The 15,000-nt window shown below is 40.3% G+C and overlaps 2 protein-coding genes across 5 annotated transcripts in view; both read left to right on the top strand.

The window, feature by feature from the left end:
* Positions 1-5,732: 5,732 nt before the first annotated feature.
* Positions 5,733-9,707, top strand: LOC138051105 (collagenase 3-like). The gene is made up of 4 exons (XM_068897253.1): positions 5,733-5,986; positions 7,301-7,683; positions 8,025-8,400; positions 8,991-9,707. Exons 1-4 carry the CDS (start codon positions 5,900-5,902, stop codon positions 9,000-9,002), a joined length of 858 nt encoding a protein of 285 aa, XP_068753354.1. The 5' UTR covers positions 5,733-5,899; the 3' UTR covers positions 9,003-9,707.
* Positions 9,708-11,071: 1,364 nt separating this feature from the next.
* Positions 11,072-15,000, top strand: part of LOC138051104 (galanin receptor type 1-like) — a 13,443-nt gene continuing 9,514 nt past the window's right edge. For 3 of the 4 annotated variants that reach the window (XM_068897247.1, XM_068897249.1, XM_068897248.1), the window contains exon 1: positions 11,076-11,190. Coding sequence is in view for 1 of the 4 variants with exons in the window: in XM_068897246.1 (XP_068753347.1) it covers positions 11,096-11,190 (95 nt within the window). In the remaining 3 variants the exon portion in view is untranslated. Of the gene's footprint in view, positions 11,191-15,000 lie in introns of all 4 variants that reach the window. The other variant, XM_068897246.1, reaches the window with a different exon arrangement.

Here is a 15,000-nt window from a genome sequence, read left to right as displayed (position 1 = left end):
TGTAAAAGGGGACTCTTGTAGGTGGTACCTGGATTGGCTGGGCAGAGCTGGTGTCGATAGTATGTCGTACGCCCTTTGAAGTACCTAAATCCCACGAGTCCTTTGAAATGCAGTCGGCATAAGTGGACAACATGTCGTAAAGCCTACGTTTTTCCTCTTCCGGGACGAATTTGCTGCTGATAGGGAACATCTCTTCTACTGATAAACTGTGGACGTCAGCATCCTTCACAAAAACTGCACTACACTGTTTAGCTTCCAATCCAATCTCAACATCTTCCTTTGGAGCCCCCTTGTAGTCAACACCCCCATTGGTTTCCTGCTGTGAGTCTCTCTCACCGGCTAATGGGTAGAGGTCCCCTATACTACTGCATCTGTACATTTTGAGGGGCTTGTTAAGGTAATTGAACACACGAACCGGGATTCGACCCCCTTCCACAGTCACTGCCATCCGAAAGGCCCCAGCAGAATATTTTTCCGAAAATGTGTCCGTTGGTTCCAGCACCCCCATACATTCGTCTAAGCCATCAATGTTTGGAGATAATGTGACGGTTTCGGCCACAGTGATCCTGTACACTTTATCAAGGCATCCAAATATATTTTTTTGGGTTCCCCCTTACTGTAGACGGTGTTAGTGTCAAAGTTTAGAACACATTTGTGAGCTGTTAAAAAGTCTATACCAATCAACACTTGCTGTACTAAGCCTCAGCACACCAGCACTTTATGCTGAGCCCTGATCCCGCCAAGCTGAATTGTTACTTCTGTTTTTCCAACAAAATCAAGTGGCATGTTGTTGGCCCCCAGGACAGACTTTTGTGTGGGTTCAAGTTTGTTTATATGTGTCTTAGAGCGACAATATAGGTCCTCACTGATAATTGTTGCTCGTACACCCGTGTCTAATAAGGCTTGGGATTTGACACCATTTACAACACAAGGCAAAAATGCCCCCTTTGGATTCTCAGGCGGGGTCACTTGCTACTGTGCCCCGCCCATCTCCCGTTTCCCTGGTCGGGACGCAATTGATGTGGACAGTCACGAATAAAATGAGTGAAGCTACCACACTTAAAACATGCTCTGGGGCCTTGTCCAGATTCTACACATGCATTCCTACCTTTCCTCCCTTGAGGAATATTCTTTAGCTTCTCTAAGATTTCAGCTTGCTGTTGAAAAAGCTCCTTAGCCCATGCTGGGTGTTCTTGCGTTCCCTGTTGGGAGCCAAACTTCTCCTGATCACCAGACGTTGAAGACAGCACTCGAGCACTTCCTTTGCCTAGCACTTTTCGATTTGATTCATATCGTTGAGCTGCCACTAGGGCCTCATCCAGAGTATTGGGCCTCTCATCCAACACCTTCTCGCGCAATGTAATAGGTGTCAAAGCACCTACGAAGAAATCTCTGGCTGTGAGATTGAGTATATGCGGGAATCGTTCGGATAGGCCAGCTCCACAAGACGAGAAATATCGCACCTCAGTTGGTGTAGATCTTCGTCAGGACGTCTGAATTTGGCTCGCAGAGTGGAAATGTGTACTTGACGAGATTCCTTAGGATGAGATCGATCTGTCAGAGCAAATTCAACTGCCGTCCAGATGGCTGTTTGTTCGGCGGTCAGAGTGTAATAGGTCTGCTCTACGAGGCCTTTCAGGAACGCGGGCAATATTTGGGCTTGAAGCTCAGGACTCCACTTGTTAAGGGCTGCAATACTTTTAAATTTCCGCTTCCTAACCACCCAACTTTCGCTGGATGTCACAGAGAAGCTCTCTGGTCTGATGCAAAGCGGGTTTTCTGGCGAGGTGATCGGTGATTTGCTGCTTGTACCAGCCGTACTTTCACTTTTCTTTCCAAGTTTCGCCTCAAGTTTCTCCAATTTCTCTTTCAAAGCTTTCACAGTATCTTCCATGGCCAAAAAGATCCCCACCAAATGTTGCACAAACGAGATAAGCGATGACAATACTAACTATTTGAGAACTCACACGAGAAACACGAGTCCGACATCATATTTAACTGCACAAGTCCGACTAAACTTGGATTAGGCCCCACGCTACAAGTATAACAAAGAAGCCTCTTGAACGGTTCAAAAGCAAATTAAAAAAAACATATGCAAACTTAATCAGGGCATGACACTTTGGTTTACAAAATCAACTACATCCACTCATTTCCAGATTTTGTAAATAGGGAGCACTTTCAAAACAAAAAATAAATAATAAAATTTGAAGTATCTGTTGGTCAAGGGTGTTAATAAATGCTGGATAAAATCTGGTGGAACACTATATGTAGGACAATTAACCTTCCCGGAATATTGCTTATGGCAGCTCTCAACCCCTCTACGAAATACAAGCGCTAAAGAACTAAAAATGTCCTTTGTCACTAATTTTTAAGCTTATACGTTTCCAAGTTGTTCACTTTTAGCTTCAAATTAATTTGTAGTCTGGTATTAAAATACTTTTTGCATGCTAAAATAATTTGCCTTCCACAAAAATTACACTGAAAAAAAGTAAGCTAAAAATCACATAGTTAATATATTGGAGTTCACATTCATTATCTGGATGCTTTTATTTGGCTTTTGAGGCAGTTTTGGAGTTATAAAGCTCACTTACGGTTTGCTGTTTGCCATGCTGAATCTTGCCTCTGTGACATAAAACAGATAAACATTAAAGAGATGCAAAAAACTACGGTTTAGATAACGAGTTTGACACTCGAGTTTGAAATGTGAGTCAAACAAAAATGGATAGTTTAAGAACGATAAACAGCAAAATATGGATTACTAGACGGAAGAAACAAGATGGAAATGAAAGTTAAATACTCAAGTTTTCGCCACAACGCCAAGCCAAAAAGCTCAGTTTCACGTCGCCGACGCGAATGCGACGGCAAGGTAAGGAGCAAGGGCATGCGCAGTATCACACAAATAATGACGTCATGTCTTGTCAAAGTTGCGATCGCCCCGAAAACGTCCCTATCTTTACTTCCCTAATAACGATCCATGACTCTTGTCGTTGGACGCACTAATTCCTCCGTATCCGACTTTAATTTGGTGGACACAACAGAAGACGCCCCGTCATTATGGATTCAAGGCAACCGCTTTTAAAGGACGCCTTGTTTGGCAGCGTCAAGATTATCAGTCAGTCACAGGAAATAGCATACTATCGTTCGGTGAAAAGAAACCGGAACAGTGTTGTTTACGTGACTTGCTAGTCGATCAGGGATACTAATTGAAGGGAGACACTTTAAGGAACGCAGCACATCAGCGTAATCCCGCGGACTTTCTCCTCGACGGACGAGTTCAGGCAGCACGAGTGAATCGCATTTGCTAGTGAATAAGATGAAAGTATTTCCCGCGTCATTTACTTGCATTTCCATTGTAACGGCATCGCCTGACTTGGGATAATCATCATCTACAACGTTTATGGAACGAAACAATTCACACACTAATACTGGACCCTTAGAACATTGGAAACTTCCAAAAAATAACAAGGAAAGGCAGCTATACGGTTTTAATCGTCTGCATATGTCTAAAATTTACGTAAAAGTCCTTAATAGTCTTCAGATAATCTTCAGAACACCGGCATACAAATTGCCAGAAATAAGGTACTACGAATGATTAAAATTTGCACCTACTGCCATATGACAATGTTATTTCACGCGCGTTCCAGCAGGCCAGAGGTCACACGCAGAGCATGATTACTTGCGTTAAATCCGACATTTTTGTAAAGCGAACTGTCAAATAGCTGATGCTGTTTCTTTTTTTCGTATTTATAATGATGGCAATAATACAAGATACGGTTATAAAACATGCTAATTACGGAATAAGACTCCTAAATCTGCTAACTTCAGAGTCTCGTTCAGTAGATAAATGTGAACGTCAACTAGAACAACTGGAATTATCACACGTTGTTTACAAAGTAACAACAATAAAAGCAAGATGACGCACGCTAACGCCAACCCGGTGTGGCCAACACATCAATCATGTCAACAACCATTTCACTTGGTCAATTAGCATCCACGGACAGCTGTTTCGGGCCTTGCTTGCTTGCTTGCTTGCTTGCGGGCCTCTTCAGCTAGGCGTAGCTTTAAGCTGCCACTTAAAAAGTTGCTTAAATCACCCGCCTGGTACGTTACCTACACCATGCTGATGAGGCCCAGCAAGGCCGAAACAGCTGTCCATGGCTGCTAATTAACCGGGTGAAATGGTTGTGCGCATGCGTCATGTGTTAGCCACATAGGGTTGGTGTTTGCGTGTGACACCTTGCTTTTCTTGTTTTATTTTTTTTTTTAATTTACTTGGTCATGGGAGAACAGTTTTGCTGTTCCCAACCCTGCCTACGACTGCATGTGAAGCTGCCACTGAAAGGGGTGCTAAACACACCCGCCTGGTACGTTAGCTAGGCCATGCTGATGAGGCCCAGCAAGGCCGAAACAGCTGACCATGGCTGCTAATTGACCGGGTAAAATGATTGTGCGCATGCGTGATGTGTTGGTCACACCGGGTTGGTGTTAGCGTGTTTCAACTTACTTTTTTTTATTCTTATGTTTACAAAGTGTTGACTACAGAGTCTCATGAGACAGATTTTCCTCACACTCACACAACACATGCAAACGATAGCCAATGTGGTACCCAATCTCTTTGGTGCATCGTGTGGTGTTTCACCCCATGGTAGGTGTACGTTGCAAATCTATAAGGTGAAATGAAAGAATTTCAGGCGCCAAAAAGTAATCGTATCTAGCCGAATCTCGTCTATTGCATGTTTCAAAGAAACAAACACTGGGTAAAACATTTCGTGTCATATAAACTTTAATCATCAGTAGAATGAGTCACGGGCCCAGTTTGGTTCCTGTGAGACCCCGGTATAAACTGGGCGCTACTACCTACTTCGCCAGGTTTCTCCTATGTGATGAAATAAATCACCCAACACGAAACACTGTGGGGGATACCGAGGTCGAGGGTCTTATGAACCAACAGATGGTGATCTATAAGAGTCTTGTTATAATTGAAAATTACGGCCCTAACCGCTGCTCTGATGCCATTGGTGGTGTGCTTCCAGTGGTGACGTATTGATGTCAAGGCGCTATGGTATTCCACTGTACTGGATGTTATGGCGAATAGAGTGTGACTTCGCTATTCCACTGAACTGGTTGGGGTCGATCACCTTCAGAACCACAGGGCCAACATGAGAAGTAACAACCAACTATCGTACTATGGAAACTGATACTGACATTTGGGAAATAAACAGAACTAACGATGAGTAACACCTTTTGTAACCCGCGCTCTAAAGTTTTCATATCACTTGGCGCCGGACTGGATTAGAGTTCACAGTTTAGCAATATTGACTTGTCAAAATTTTATCGCAGAGCGCTAATTTAGGGGAAATTTCTACTGAATGAATATCAGGAAGAACATAATAAATGACATGTGTTCCAAGAAAAGAAGAAATGTATTTTGAATTTTTGTGAATTGAGAATTAAGACATTTGCATGGCGCATATCTGCTCTGGTTTGTTCACATTCTCCTCGTTAATATTGTACAAACGGTAAGAAAAACCACACCTTTCATTACACGATACTATTAAAAAAATGTTGCTTGGTAATATTTATTTTCCAATAAATGAAACCGAAATCGAAAGCCGCTAACAATATAAATTAACATTTTATAAACCCGCATTATATTCATTTTTTTTCCGACACATATGAAACAGAGTGAGCAAACTCAAATTCAACGATGTTGACTCTCCTATATTGTTTCAGTTGATACCGTTGACAGGTAATATCGCTACCTTCATAATATATAGCAAAAGCCAAAAAGCATACAGGCTAATTCAGATCTGGTTAATCTACAACGGAGTTGCTTTGATTGTCTACATTACTGAGAAGATCCTTGTTGACGATTGTTCAGTACCGCAAGTACACAGGCATGATTTTCGCATTGGTGCTTTTCTTGCCGTTGCTTATAAACAACGCTGTCTGCGAGGTAGATCCAAAAGAGCAGGATTTTGCTTTGGTAAGCTGGTATAATAACAAATTATGCTATTTATTGTTACTGAGATTACTTTAAAATGCACATAAATATAAGAAATCGAGCATCTTAAGTCACGCGAAGTAATCAGAGAAAAGGTACAAACGAAATAATAAAACGTCTCTCTAGTCACAGTTTCTCGTTTTATTCCTGCATGTGTAAACATTTGAAACACTATAAAGTGGTGGTATTTTGTCACACAACTTTAGCTGAAGGTGTTCGGATTTAATTAAAGCTAGTCCTAACCGTGAATTAACCTTCCCTCAGTACTAATTTAGCCTCGCCCCTCATGATGTACTTTATTTGTTGATGGATATGATTTAGTGACATCTCCGTGTTTAAAATAACACTATTCCTCGTGGAAACTCATCTGGTGCAATGTTTTTAAATGATAATCTCAACCCTAAGAGGGTAAAAAAAGTTCATTTAAAATAACTGAATAACATACACGATATTTGTTTCTAGTTAGGGTTAGGGTTCTAGTGCCCCAACAACTAATTCATTAATGCGATTTTCCTGGATATGGACGTTGGACTAGTCATTGCATAGTCGCGTTATTCCATCAGCCGAGGAAACGAGCAATGATATGCAATAGTCCTCATTGTCTTGTCTCCAAATTGCTTACACCTTAGACATACTTCTTTTGATTCTTAAAATATGAATTTTCAATAGGCCAGAAGCTTGAAGCTTTTACTCTTTTCATGTAAGGGCATCACCACATATCCATTGATATCCTGTTGACCTCGACTGAGAATAACTTAATATCATGCCAATTTCATTAGGGAATAAAACCATGGGAATTCACTGGACGCAGAGTGATACCGTGAACTGGAGCCATTCCTTTGAACAAACAAAAGTTATTTACAGAATGGAAAGGCGGTTACTTCTATTTCCAACATTGCGAAGCAAGACTTTGCCAATCAAAAAGTGCACGAAAACAAACACAAAATTCTTCTAAGGCTGACTGTGTGCAACGTCTTCCTATCCTTGACTTGTCATGCCTAACGAAACACAAAATCGCATACCGAAGAAAGTGGCGTTTGTTCCTTTGCTGCAATTACATACGTTAGACATTCCGTTCGTTTTAGATCTTTTAAGTACTATCATGCCATATCAATTAATGATCACATTTTTTCCTGTGTTGTTTTGGCAACATGGGCTTGCTATATTGTGCCTCAATGATTAAGAGTCAACTTTATTTTCCTTTTCCTTTGTCTACTCTTGCGTAATCTTGACTGCCACTTCCGATTGTGAGTAAATTGTCAATTCAAATGAAATTTATTTTATTTTCTTCCGAAGGAATATCTGAAAAAGTTTGAGTATCTCTCGCCTACCAACGCCAGCAGCCAGAACAACACATTTGCCATCAAGAGCTTCCAAACATTTTTCAACCTTTCCGTGACAGGCGAACTTAACGACGAGACCCTAGAGGCGATGAAGAAGCCTCGCTGTGGGGATCCTGATGTGGGCATTGATGGATTGCGCGTGCGTGTGAGACGCTTTTCACTCTTAGGAAAGTGGCCTAAGACAAATTTTAAGTATTATTTATCCTATGGAAAGGACTTACCAAAAACATCGCAAGCACGAATCATTAAAAGGGCTTTTAAGTATTGGAGCGACGTATGTCCGACGCTTAACTTTACCAGAACCAATGACAGCTCAGATACTGACATAAGAATCAGGTCAGTGCAGTTTCTTAAACCAAGACGATTACCGAATTTATAACTGAATATTTGAACACCATGTCTTTAATTGCATTTGACCCACTCACCTCATTTAAATGACATCCCGGTAACCTGTTCTGATAATAAGCATGACACATGTTTGCATCTTATAAAAAGGCGCATTAATTACTATTAATGAACGCACTCCTCTCCTTTTTTTGTCAAATTGTTGTGATCGCTTTGGATCATGGAAACGTTTGATCTTTTAATTGCAGTTTTTGTAAGCTACGGTCATAATTCTCCGAACCAGAGTAGCATCGATCTATATTAATGTTGTGTTTTCCTCCCAATTTTTTTAGCTTTGGATCATATAATCATGCTGGGATTCCAAACGAAGGGTCGTGTCCGAGCCCTTTCGATGGTCCTGGACAGGTCATCGCACATGCGTTTTTGCCAGTAAATAGGCGCTCTGCATGGGGAAAAATTCATTTTGACGAATCTGATACTTTCACTGAGCTAGGCAGCAGCGGTTATGGTTGGTGGTCATTCAGAATAGGAGGGAGCCACAGCCTTATTTACGTTGCCGTTCATGAGATAGGTCACTCCCTGGGTCTTGGGCATTCCAATATCAGAAACTCAGTGATGTATCCTCTGGTAAAGCTAGGGAGACCCGTGCTGCACAACGACGATATCAATGGGATACGAACATTGTACTGTCCAGGGGTGACTCCGATTGTACGTGAAATCCTTGCCTACGATCTGTTGAAAATAATTCAGTTGGTATCGACAAAATATTAACCGTACTCGGAAATATTGGCCCGAGGTCGAAGCAGTACGGACCAAGTGCAGCGAGGTCCGAACAAAAACGACCGAGGATCAATATTCCCCAGTGCTGCCCGGAGAAAGCGAAGTTAGTAAATTGTTTATTATATAGCACCTCTCCGCTTGATGAATGTTGGTAATCTTCGTCTTCCATCAGAGAACTTTGAACGGTAACCTTTTACATGTAAAATTAAATTCCGTTTGCTATAATTGTACTATTGTGATGAAAAAAACATTTCACCTTTTTTACAACTTTTTGTGTTTCGTTCAACTTGAATTTCCCGGGAGAGAGAATAATACGGAAACCAACCGTTTCCGTGGTAACGGTCCGTACTGTGATTCCGACCAAAAAACAGCCAATCAGAGTGTTCCATTTGGCCCGAGAATTGCTTGTCATACAACAAACTCGCATATTTTGATATGACGTAAATAGTCTCGACTATTATCTAGTCTTATTTCTGATAAACCGCATTCAAGTTGTCTTTTTTTTCTTTTTTTTGCAGGATGATCGATGAGCTGGATTGGTAATTTACTGTTTTGGATGAATGAAGTCATCTTGTTCATCGAAAACATAACAACTGGCTTTTTTTGAGTTTCGTCGCTTTTCCTCGCCTTGCTCTATTACCTGAAGCAACAATTATCACCAAGCCTGGTTTTCACTAGCGACACAAGCACAAGGGCAAGCATAAACGCAAGCACAAGAGTTTTTATTTCACTGTGAAAACGGGCCTGTCGCAAGCATAAGCAGAGGTGCAAGGATCAAGATTTTTCCATGTGCTTGCGCTTATACTTGCGTTCGCTTGTCTCGTATGAACACGGCACGAAAGGCAAACAAACCGTAAGCTGTGATGTTCGTCCCATGAAAAATATCCGTTCTAGATTTCACTCGCAACCCCGCGTTGTAAGAGAGAACATGGAACTAGTGAATCTTTGTCTCTGTGTCGTGTACCCAGTGACCGCGCGAGGTCCTGAAATCTGCACGAACTTTTCACATCGTGGAAACACATTAAGGACGTTTTTGGGCTTCTAAATGATTTTCTCTTATGCATCATAAGTTTCTTCTTATACCTTTGAGATTATACCCAATAACTGAAAAGAATTCCTGCCTCATCATCTCACTTATAACTTGCCTGCATGTACTGTTATCATTAGAGGTACCGTAGAGTTTATGTCTTATTGTAAGTGTGTAAATTAAAAATTAGAAAAAAAGACAAAAAAAAGTTGCCTTAAAGAATGGTCCTTAGTGTTACCGTTAAAAGTTAGGTATCTGTAAAATGCGGGTTCTGAGAGTCTGATAGGGTAAATTATTGTAATGTAAAATATCACATTCCGGCTCTAGTGCGGAACGTTGAATTGGTTTGATATCCAAATTTTAAAAAATAATAATAAAAAACATAAGCAACTTCGTAAAATGTAAAATACTGTCAACAATCTGCCATATGGCATAAAACGTACTCATATATAATTGGGAGAGGAAAACTGTGATCGCTCGATTCCGCGGCTTTTGCACTGTAGTTAGGCACCGGGATTGGAGGGCCTTTCAGCACTGAAGTTACGGTGCCCTTTTTCCCCCTGAATTTATGTCAAGGCAAAACAGGGTTCAAAGTTCTTCTGTGTTTGTGTATTTTTGTAATCTAATCTAGAGAGAACAACCGATAAATTTAATTAACACCATCCACCGTTCTTGCCAATCATAATTGTCAGCCATATGGTGGCTCATACTACGCGATTAAAAGGGGATGTCAACTTTGTTGAAAGTTACCATTTCGATTTCTGTTGGCGTTCGTAAGGTAATAGCGTTAAATTTATAATTAACGCGGTGTTTTATTTAAGGGACACATCCGATTTCCATAGTGTACCGTGGTACCATATGAAACTCGTCCATTTGCTCCCCTCGCTCAAGTCAAAGTGACCGCTTTAAAGTCATAAAATGTCCCTGTTTGCATACATTTTATGCCGATCTCTTGCTCAGGCTTCAGGCAAGCCCAGCCAATCATAGTCGACAACAGCGAGTACTACTCATGTAGCTTTTTCCCAGTTAAGATCTTCACTGATATATTTCGAAGTAGTTTTACGACTGCCGGCTTAAGATTTCCTATCACATGACAGGTTTGAAGTTTTGCCATCGGAGGTTTCAAGGGCCTCTTTTTTCACAATTAATACTTCCTCCCAATATTTCGCATGCAAAACCTTTAAGAAAGATAATAAAGGTAGCAGGTGAGTTGACAAAATATAAAAACGGTAAATACTCGACACAGGCATAAACATTTCGTTATGGAAATAAAAAATTAGGCAAAGAAATTAAAAAGCTGAAACATCTGAACTAGTAATAAATCAGGCAAACCGTACCTTAACGACCATCACAGGAGTTCCTAAACTATATCTGCTAAAAAAAAAGCCAACCAAATGTCATGAATGTCAGCTACCGCAAAATGCATGTCATTGAATTAATCATTCTAAACTGTCCGGGAAACTCAAAAAGCAATTTGTCTGTTGTGAGTGTTTCAATTAAGCTGTCACATTACTCGGCTTCGTTAATTTTTGAATGTATTTTCTTTGCGTCATCACGTCCATAGAAAATCAGCAAAGTAGAAGAGTCATACAGATTATGCTAAATGCAATTCCATTGTGGTATTTTTCAAATGTGAGTGCCTTGAAGCTGCCATACAGCAAAGTCTTAAAGAAGCTAAAAGCAAAAGGAAGGTAAAAGATTTAAAGTGTTTGAGTTGTTGTCATGATTTTTCAGATATTTTAATTTCGTTTCACAACACCGTCAATGTTTGAGATAACAGTATGACGTTAGAGAAGCCTAAGTTTAGGCTGTAAGGATGCACTATTTCGACAATGCAAATACACCCAGACGACTTGAAGAAATGTAGAAATTTAGGCTACTTGATTACTTCAACTAATCGTTTTTAAGTGTCGAGAAAGAGAAAGTGGTCTTATCATTTCCTTGCCCACACAACGACGAGCTGCTCGTAGAAATATTCAGAGTTGGTGAGATGGCTTTTTTCGTTTTTTCCCCGGCTTGCTTTACGTATCAAAAGCAACTGCTTAAAAATGGAATACAATGAGCGGTTCACGCTAGAAAAAATATCTTGGGATGGAAAAACACGTGGAAGACATTAGAGTAAAATCAACACCTTGGGGAGAGAGGTTAAAACCTTAAAGTACTTCAGTCTATTTCTTACTATGGCTCGATACTCACGAAACCTTCAGCCGTAATTGGCGCCTGTGGAACAAAGATCATGCAAAACTAATTTGGTTGAGGCACAGGTTTTTATATATGTTCTAAGAAAGCGCGTAAAAGATCTAGAGATTTCGAAGTTAATCACTGAAGGTTATGTCCTAGATCACTTTCCATTGAATTCCCCCTTAAAGCAGACACACATAGGTTATGCTAGTTTATAAATTTACTGGGCCCTTGGCAGGAAAGTTATCTATTCTCGTTTTTTTCTCAGTCATTTTGACGCGCAGTCAGAAGGGTGTAATTGTCCCTCGCGGTTCAGTATAATCACCTTCCTTTAATGAATTTTTTTTTTTTTTACCAAGCACAACCATTTTTAAAAAGAAACGTTAATACAGACTGTAGATAAAGGAACAGCTCCTGAACACATTTCCAAATACATAATTTGTACAATATGTGGAATTTACTTCCTGTCAGGCTAAGCACGAATTGATCGAAGCACGTCAACTCAGTAAAGTTGAATTTTGAATACTGACAGGTTTTAACAACTTTCAGGATTGGTTCTTAAAGTGCTTTTCAGGGCATTTCCCTAGATGGGGATGATTTCTTTTTCACCGAGTGGAATCACAAAACGTTTTCATTAAGCTTGTCACGTGCGGAAGGAACTATGTGATTAACCTGCTATTAAGAATTCTACATATATTTTTAAAAAAGCAATTTCATTTTAGCCAGGCTTAAACGCTTTCCTTCACGTTATCACAAGAAATAATTATCTCTAAACTAGGTTTGCATAAATGTAAACGTTTATTAGTGCTTCTTTGGACGGTGACCACACGGGCCACTGAGTTAAAACCTCAATCAATGCTATGTATTATTTCATGTTTTATTTTGCTTCAGACGCTAAGTTCAAAATTTTCCTCACGGTTAATTATGGAAGCGCTGTGAGGAATATTTGCAGCTGCTCTTGAAGGAACGTTCAATTAAATCTGTAACATTCTAAGGGTTTTTGTTGGAGTCACCTTTCGCAGCAATAGGTGGTTTTCACATTACGTTATCGCCGCCATGTTGGCAGAAGGGAAAAAAAGATCGCTCATTAGCTCCTTTTGTTCGTCCACCAGTATTCGTACACTACATCATTGTTATCTATGTCACTTGAGATTGGTTGCAAACCACCTGTAAGGTCTCTATTAACATGCTGCCTCGTATGCCAAGGCAGAGTTTCCCTAACACTAACCCTAACATCGGGTAAATAATTACAGCTGTTTGATTGCACGTTTCATTTGCGAGCAATTACAGAAAACGATTAACTGTCGCAGGCGTGGGCTGCCCCATATAAGCCTTCATGATCATGATCAAAACGCTTAATTCAACGTTGCTCACTTCATGTATATATTATTTCTACTTTTAAAATTAGTAAGCTTGCGTTTAGTTTCTTGGAAACATTCTATAAATATTCTTTACAATTAGGATAGCTTTGAAAACTGGCAACACACGTAAAACAAAAAGGATAAGTTTAAATGATTTTTCTAAAAAAAAAACTTTGAATTTTTCATAGCAATGCTATTTAAGGCATATGGTTCAGGTATGAAAACCTTTCTTTCTTGTTAAACGCACGTTGGTTACTTAGCAGTAAACATTAGTTTATTGGAAGCTAGCTTACCGCGACCTCGTAACAGGTTTCAAGTCTTCGGTTGCTATTCATGTAATTTGAATTTTTCATAGCTTATCGCTGATTAATTCAACCTCGTTTCCAGGGTCTCTCTTCTCTGCCTCCTTTACAATGAAGGCAGAGAGAAACCCTGAAATATCGGTCCTTTTGAGCAATGTAATATTTACCTGCATTGGCATGTCAATTTTTCTTCGTCCTCTATTTGATATTTGCTTTCAGGCTTCTTGCCGAAAAAGGCAAGCCTGCATTGTAGCAGTAGAGAGGCATTCAGGTCCTTCTCCCTCTACTAAGATGTGCGCTTGTAAAAAAGTGCACACTTGGGGATCCCTCCCTCGTGCTGCCTCGTTTTTATGGAACTCGCTGCCCTAACTTCAAAAACAAGTACTATCGTTCTCAGACGTCCGTGCACAAGGGTTTTTTCCAGCCCACTTCACGGACCGTTGATTTCCGCCTGCGTTTATAAAAGTCTAATCACGTGATAACATTTTTGAGGCTCTGCGGTTTCGAAAATACCGATCTCGTGGCGCCATTTTCTTTTACTCTTCCCCTTGTCCACTGTGACGGACGTCTGAGATCGATAGTAGCAGCCTGGGCTTGATTTCCACCGCTCACTCGTGTTCAGGTATTCTCCCCGAGAGGAGACTGCTGGAAGTGTGAGCGATAGATTGTCTATTTTGTAAATTCAAAATACATAAAATTTATGCAAAGTTAATAGGAGGAAATGACATAAGACATGCCAAGACACTGATTTTTACAAAACAGTAATTACATAACAATGCAATTCAAACGTGTGTACAAAGATTTCAGATGATGCGAGCTTGACTTTTTGGTTCGATAATATACATGAAAAAAATACTCGAGTCTGATTGGCTAAGTGCAGTGCAGTTCAGGTGTTACGTAACACCAGTGCAAAAAAAGTGTGATACCAGCGCAAATTACACATCTAAATTCTGGATTATGATTGACTAAACAACAATAGGGTTTTGTCAGAACCAATCACATCTTTTGTTTTCAAATCAAACCCGCTATGAATGACGCAATTTATGACGCAGTTTTTCCCTGATTGCTTGATACGCGTGCGTTTCTTGTGCTTAACCGTCTCGAATTTTTTCATCTGTTATTAATAAGTAATCACATGATTTTTCTCGTGCAATTTGGAATCAATAAGCACTTGCTGTTTTTTTCAAACACTACAAATTGCACTCGTCCTACGGGCTCGTGCAATTTCGGTCGTCTTTGAAAACAAATTACTCGTGCTTATTTATCCCAGATTGTACTCGAAATCATGTGATTACCTATACAAATAGTTAACACAATGTGAGTTTGATACAGGACGCATTCTTCCGGGCACCAACTTCGGCTAACTCTACCAAGCACAAGGCCACGTGTAAGGGTTAAGAGGGAATTTGAGGTACCCCTTTCCCGGACTGGAACCAACAACGCTAACGACTCCAAGCATACGAGTACCGCTCAATAGTGTTGGAAGCTCTGGAGGACAACACCAGCTCCAGGAGCTGTGGGACCTTCACGGACAATTTCGGATCTTGTAAAGAACTGGCCCAGCTCCAAATCCTGATACCGGAAATATCTGGCAAAAAGGGTCATCAAGCGATCAAGCATATCAAATTCAAACAAATGCGCTAAAAGTGAGACGAAA

The sequence above is a fragment of the Montipora capricornis genome, chromosome 6 (assembly GCF_036669925.1).
Source record: "Montipora capricornis isolate CH-2021 chromosome 6, ASM3666992v2, whole genome shotgun sequence".
Classification (NCBI taxonomy): Eukaryota; Metazoa; Cnidaria; class Anthozoa; order Scleractinia; family Acroporidae; genus Montipora; species Montipora capricornis.
This window is presented reverse-complemented; position numbering and strand designations above follow the sequence as displayed.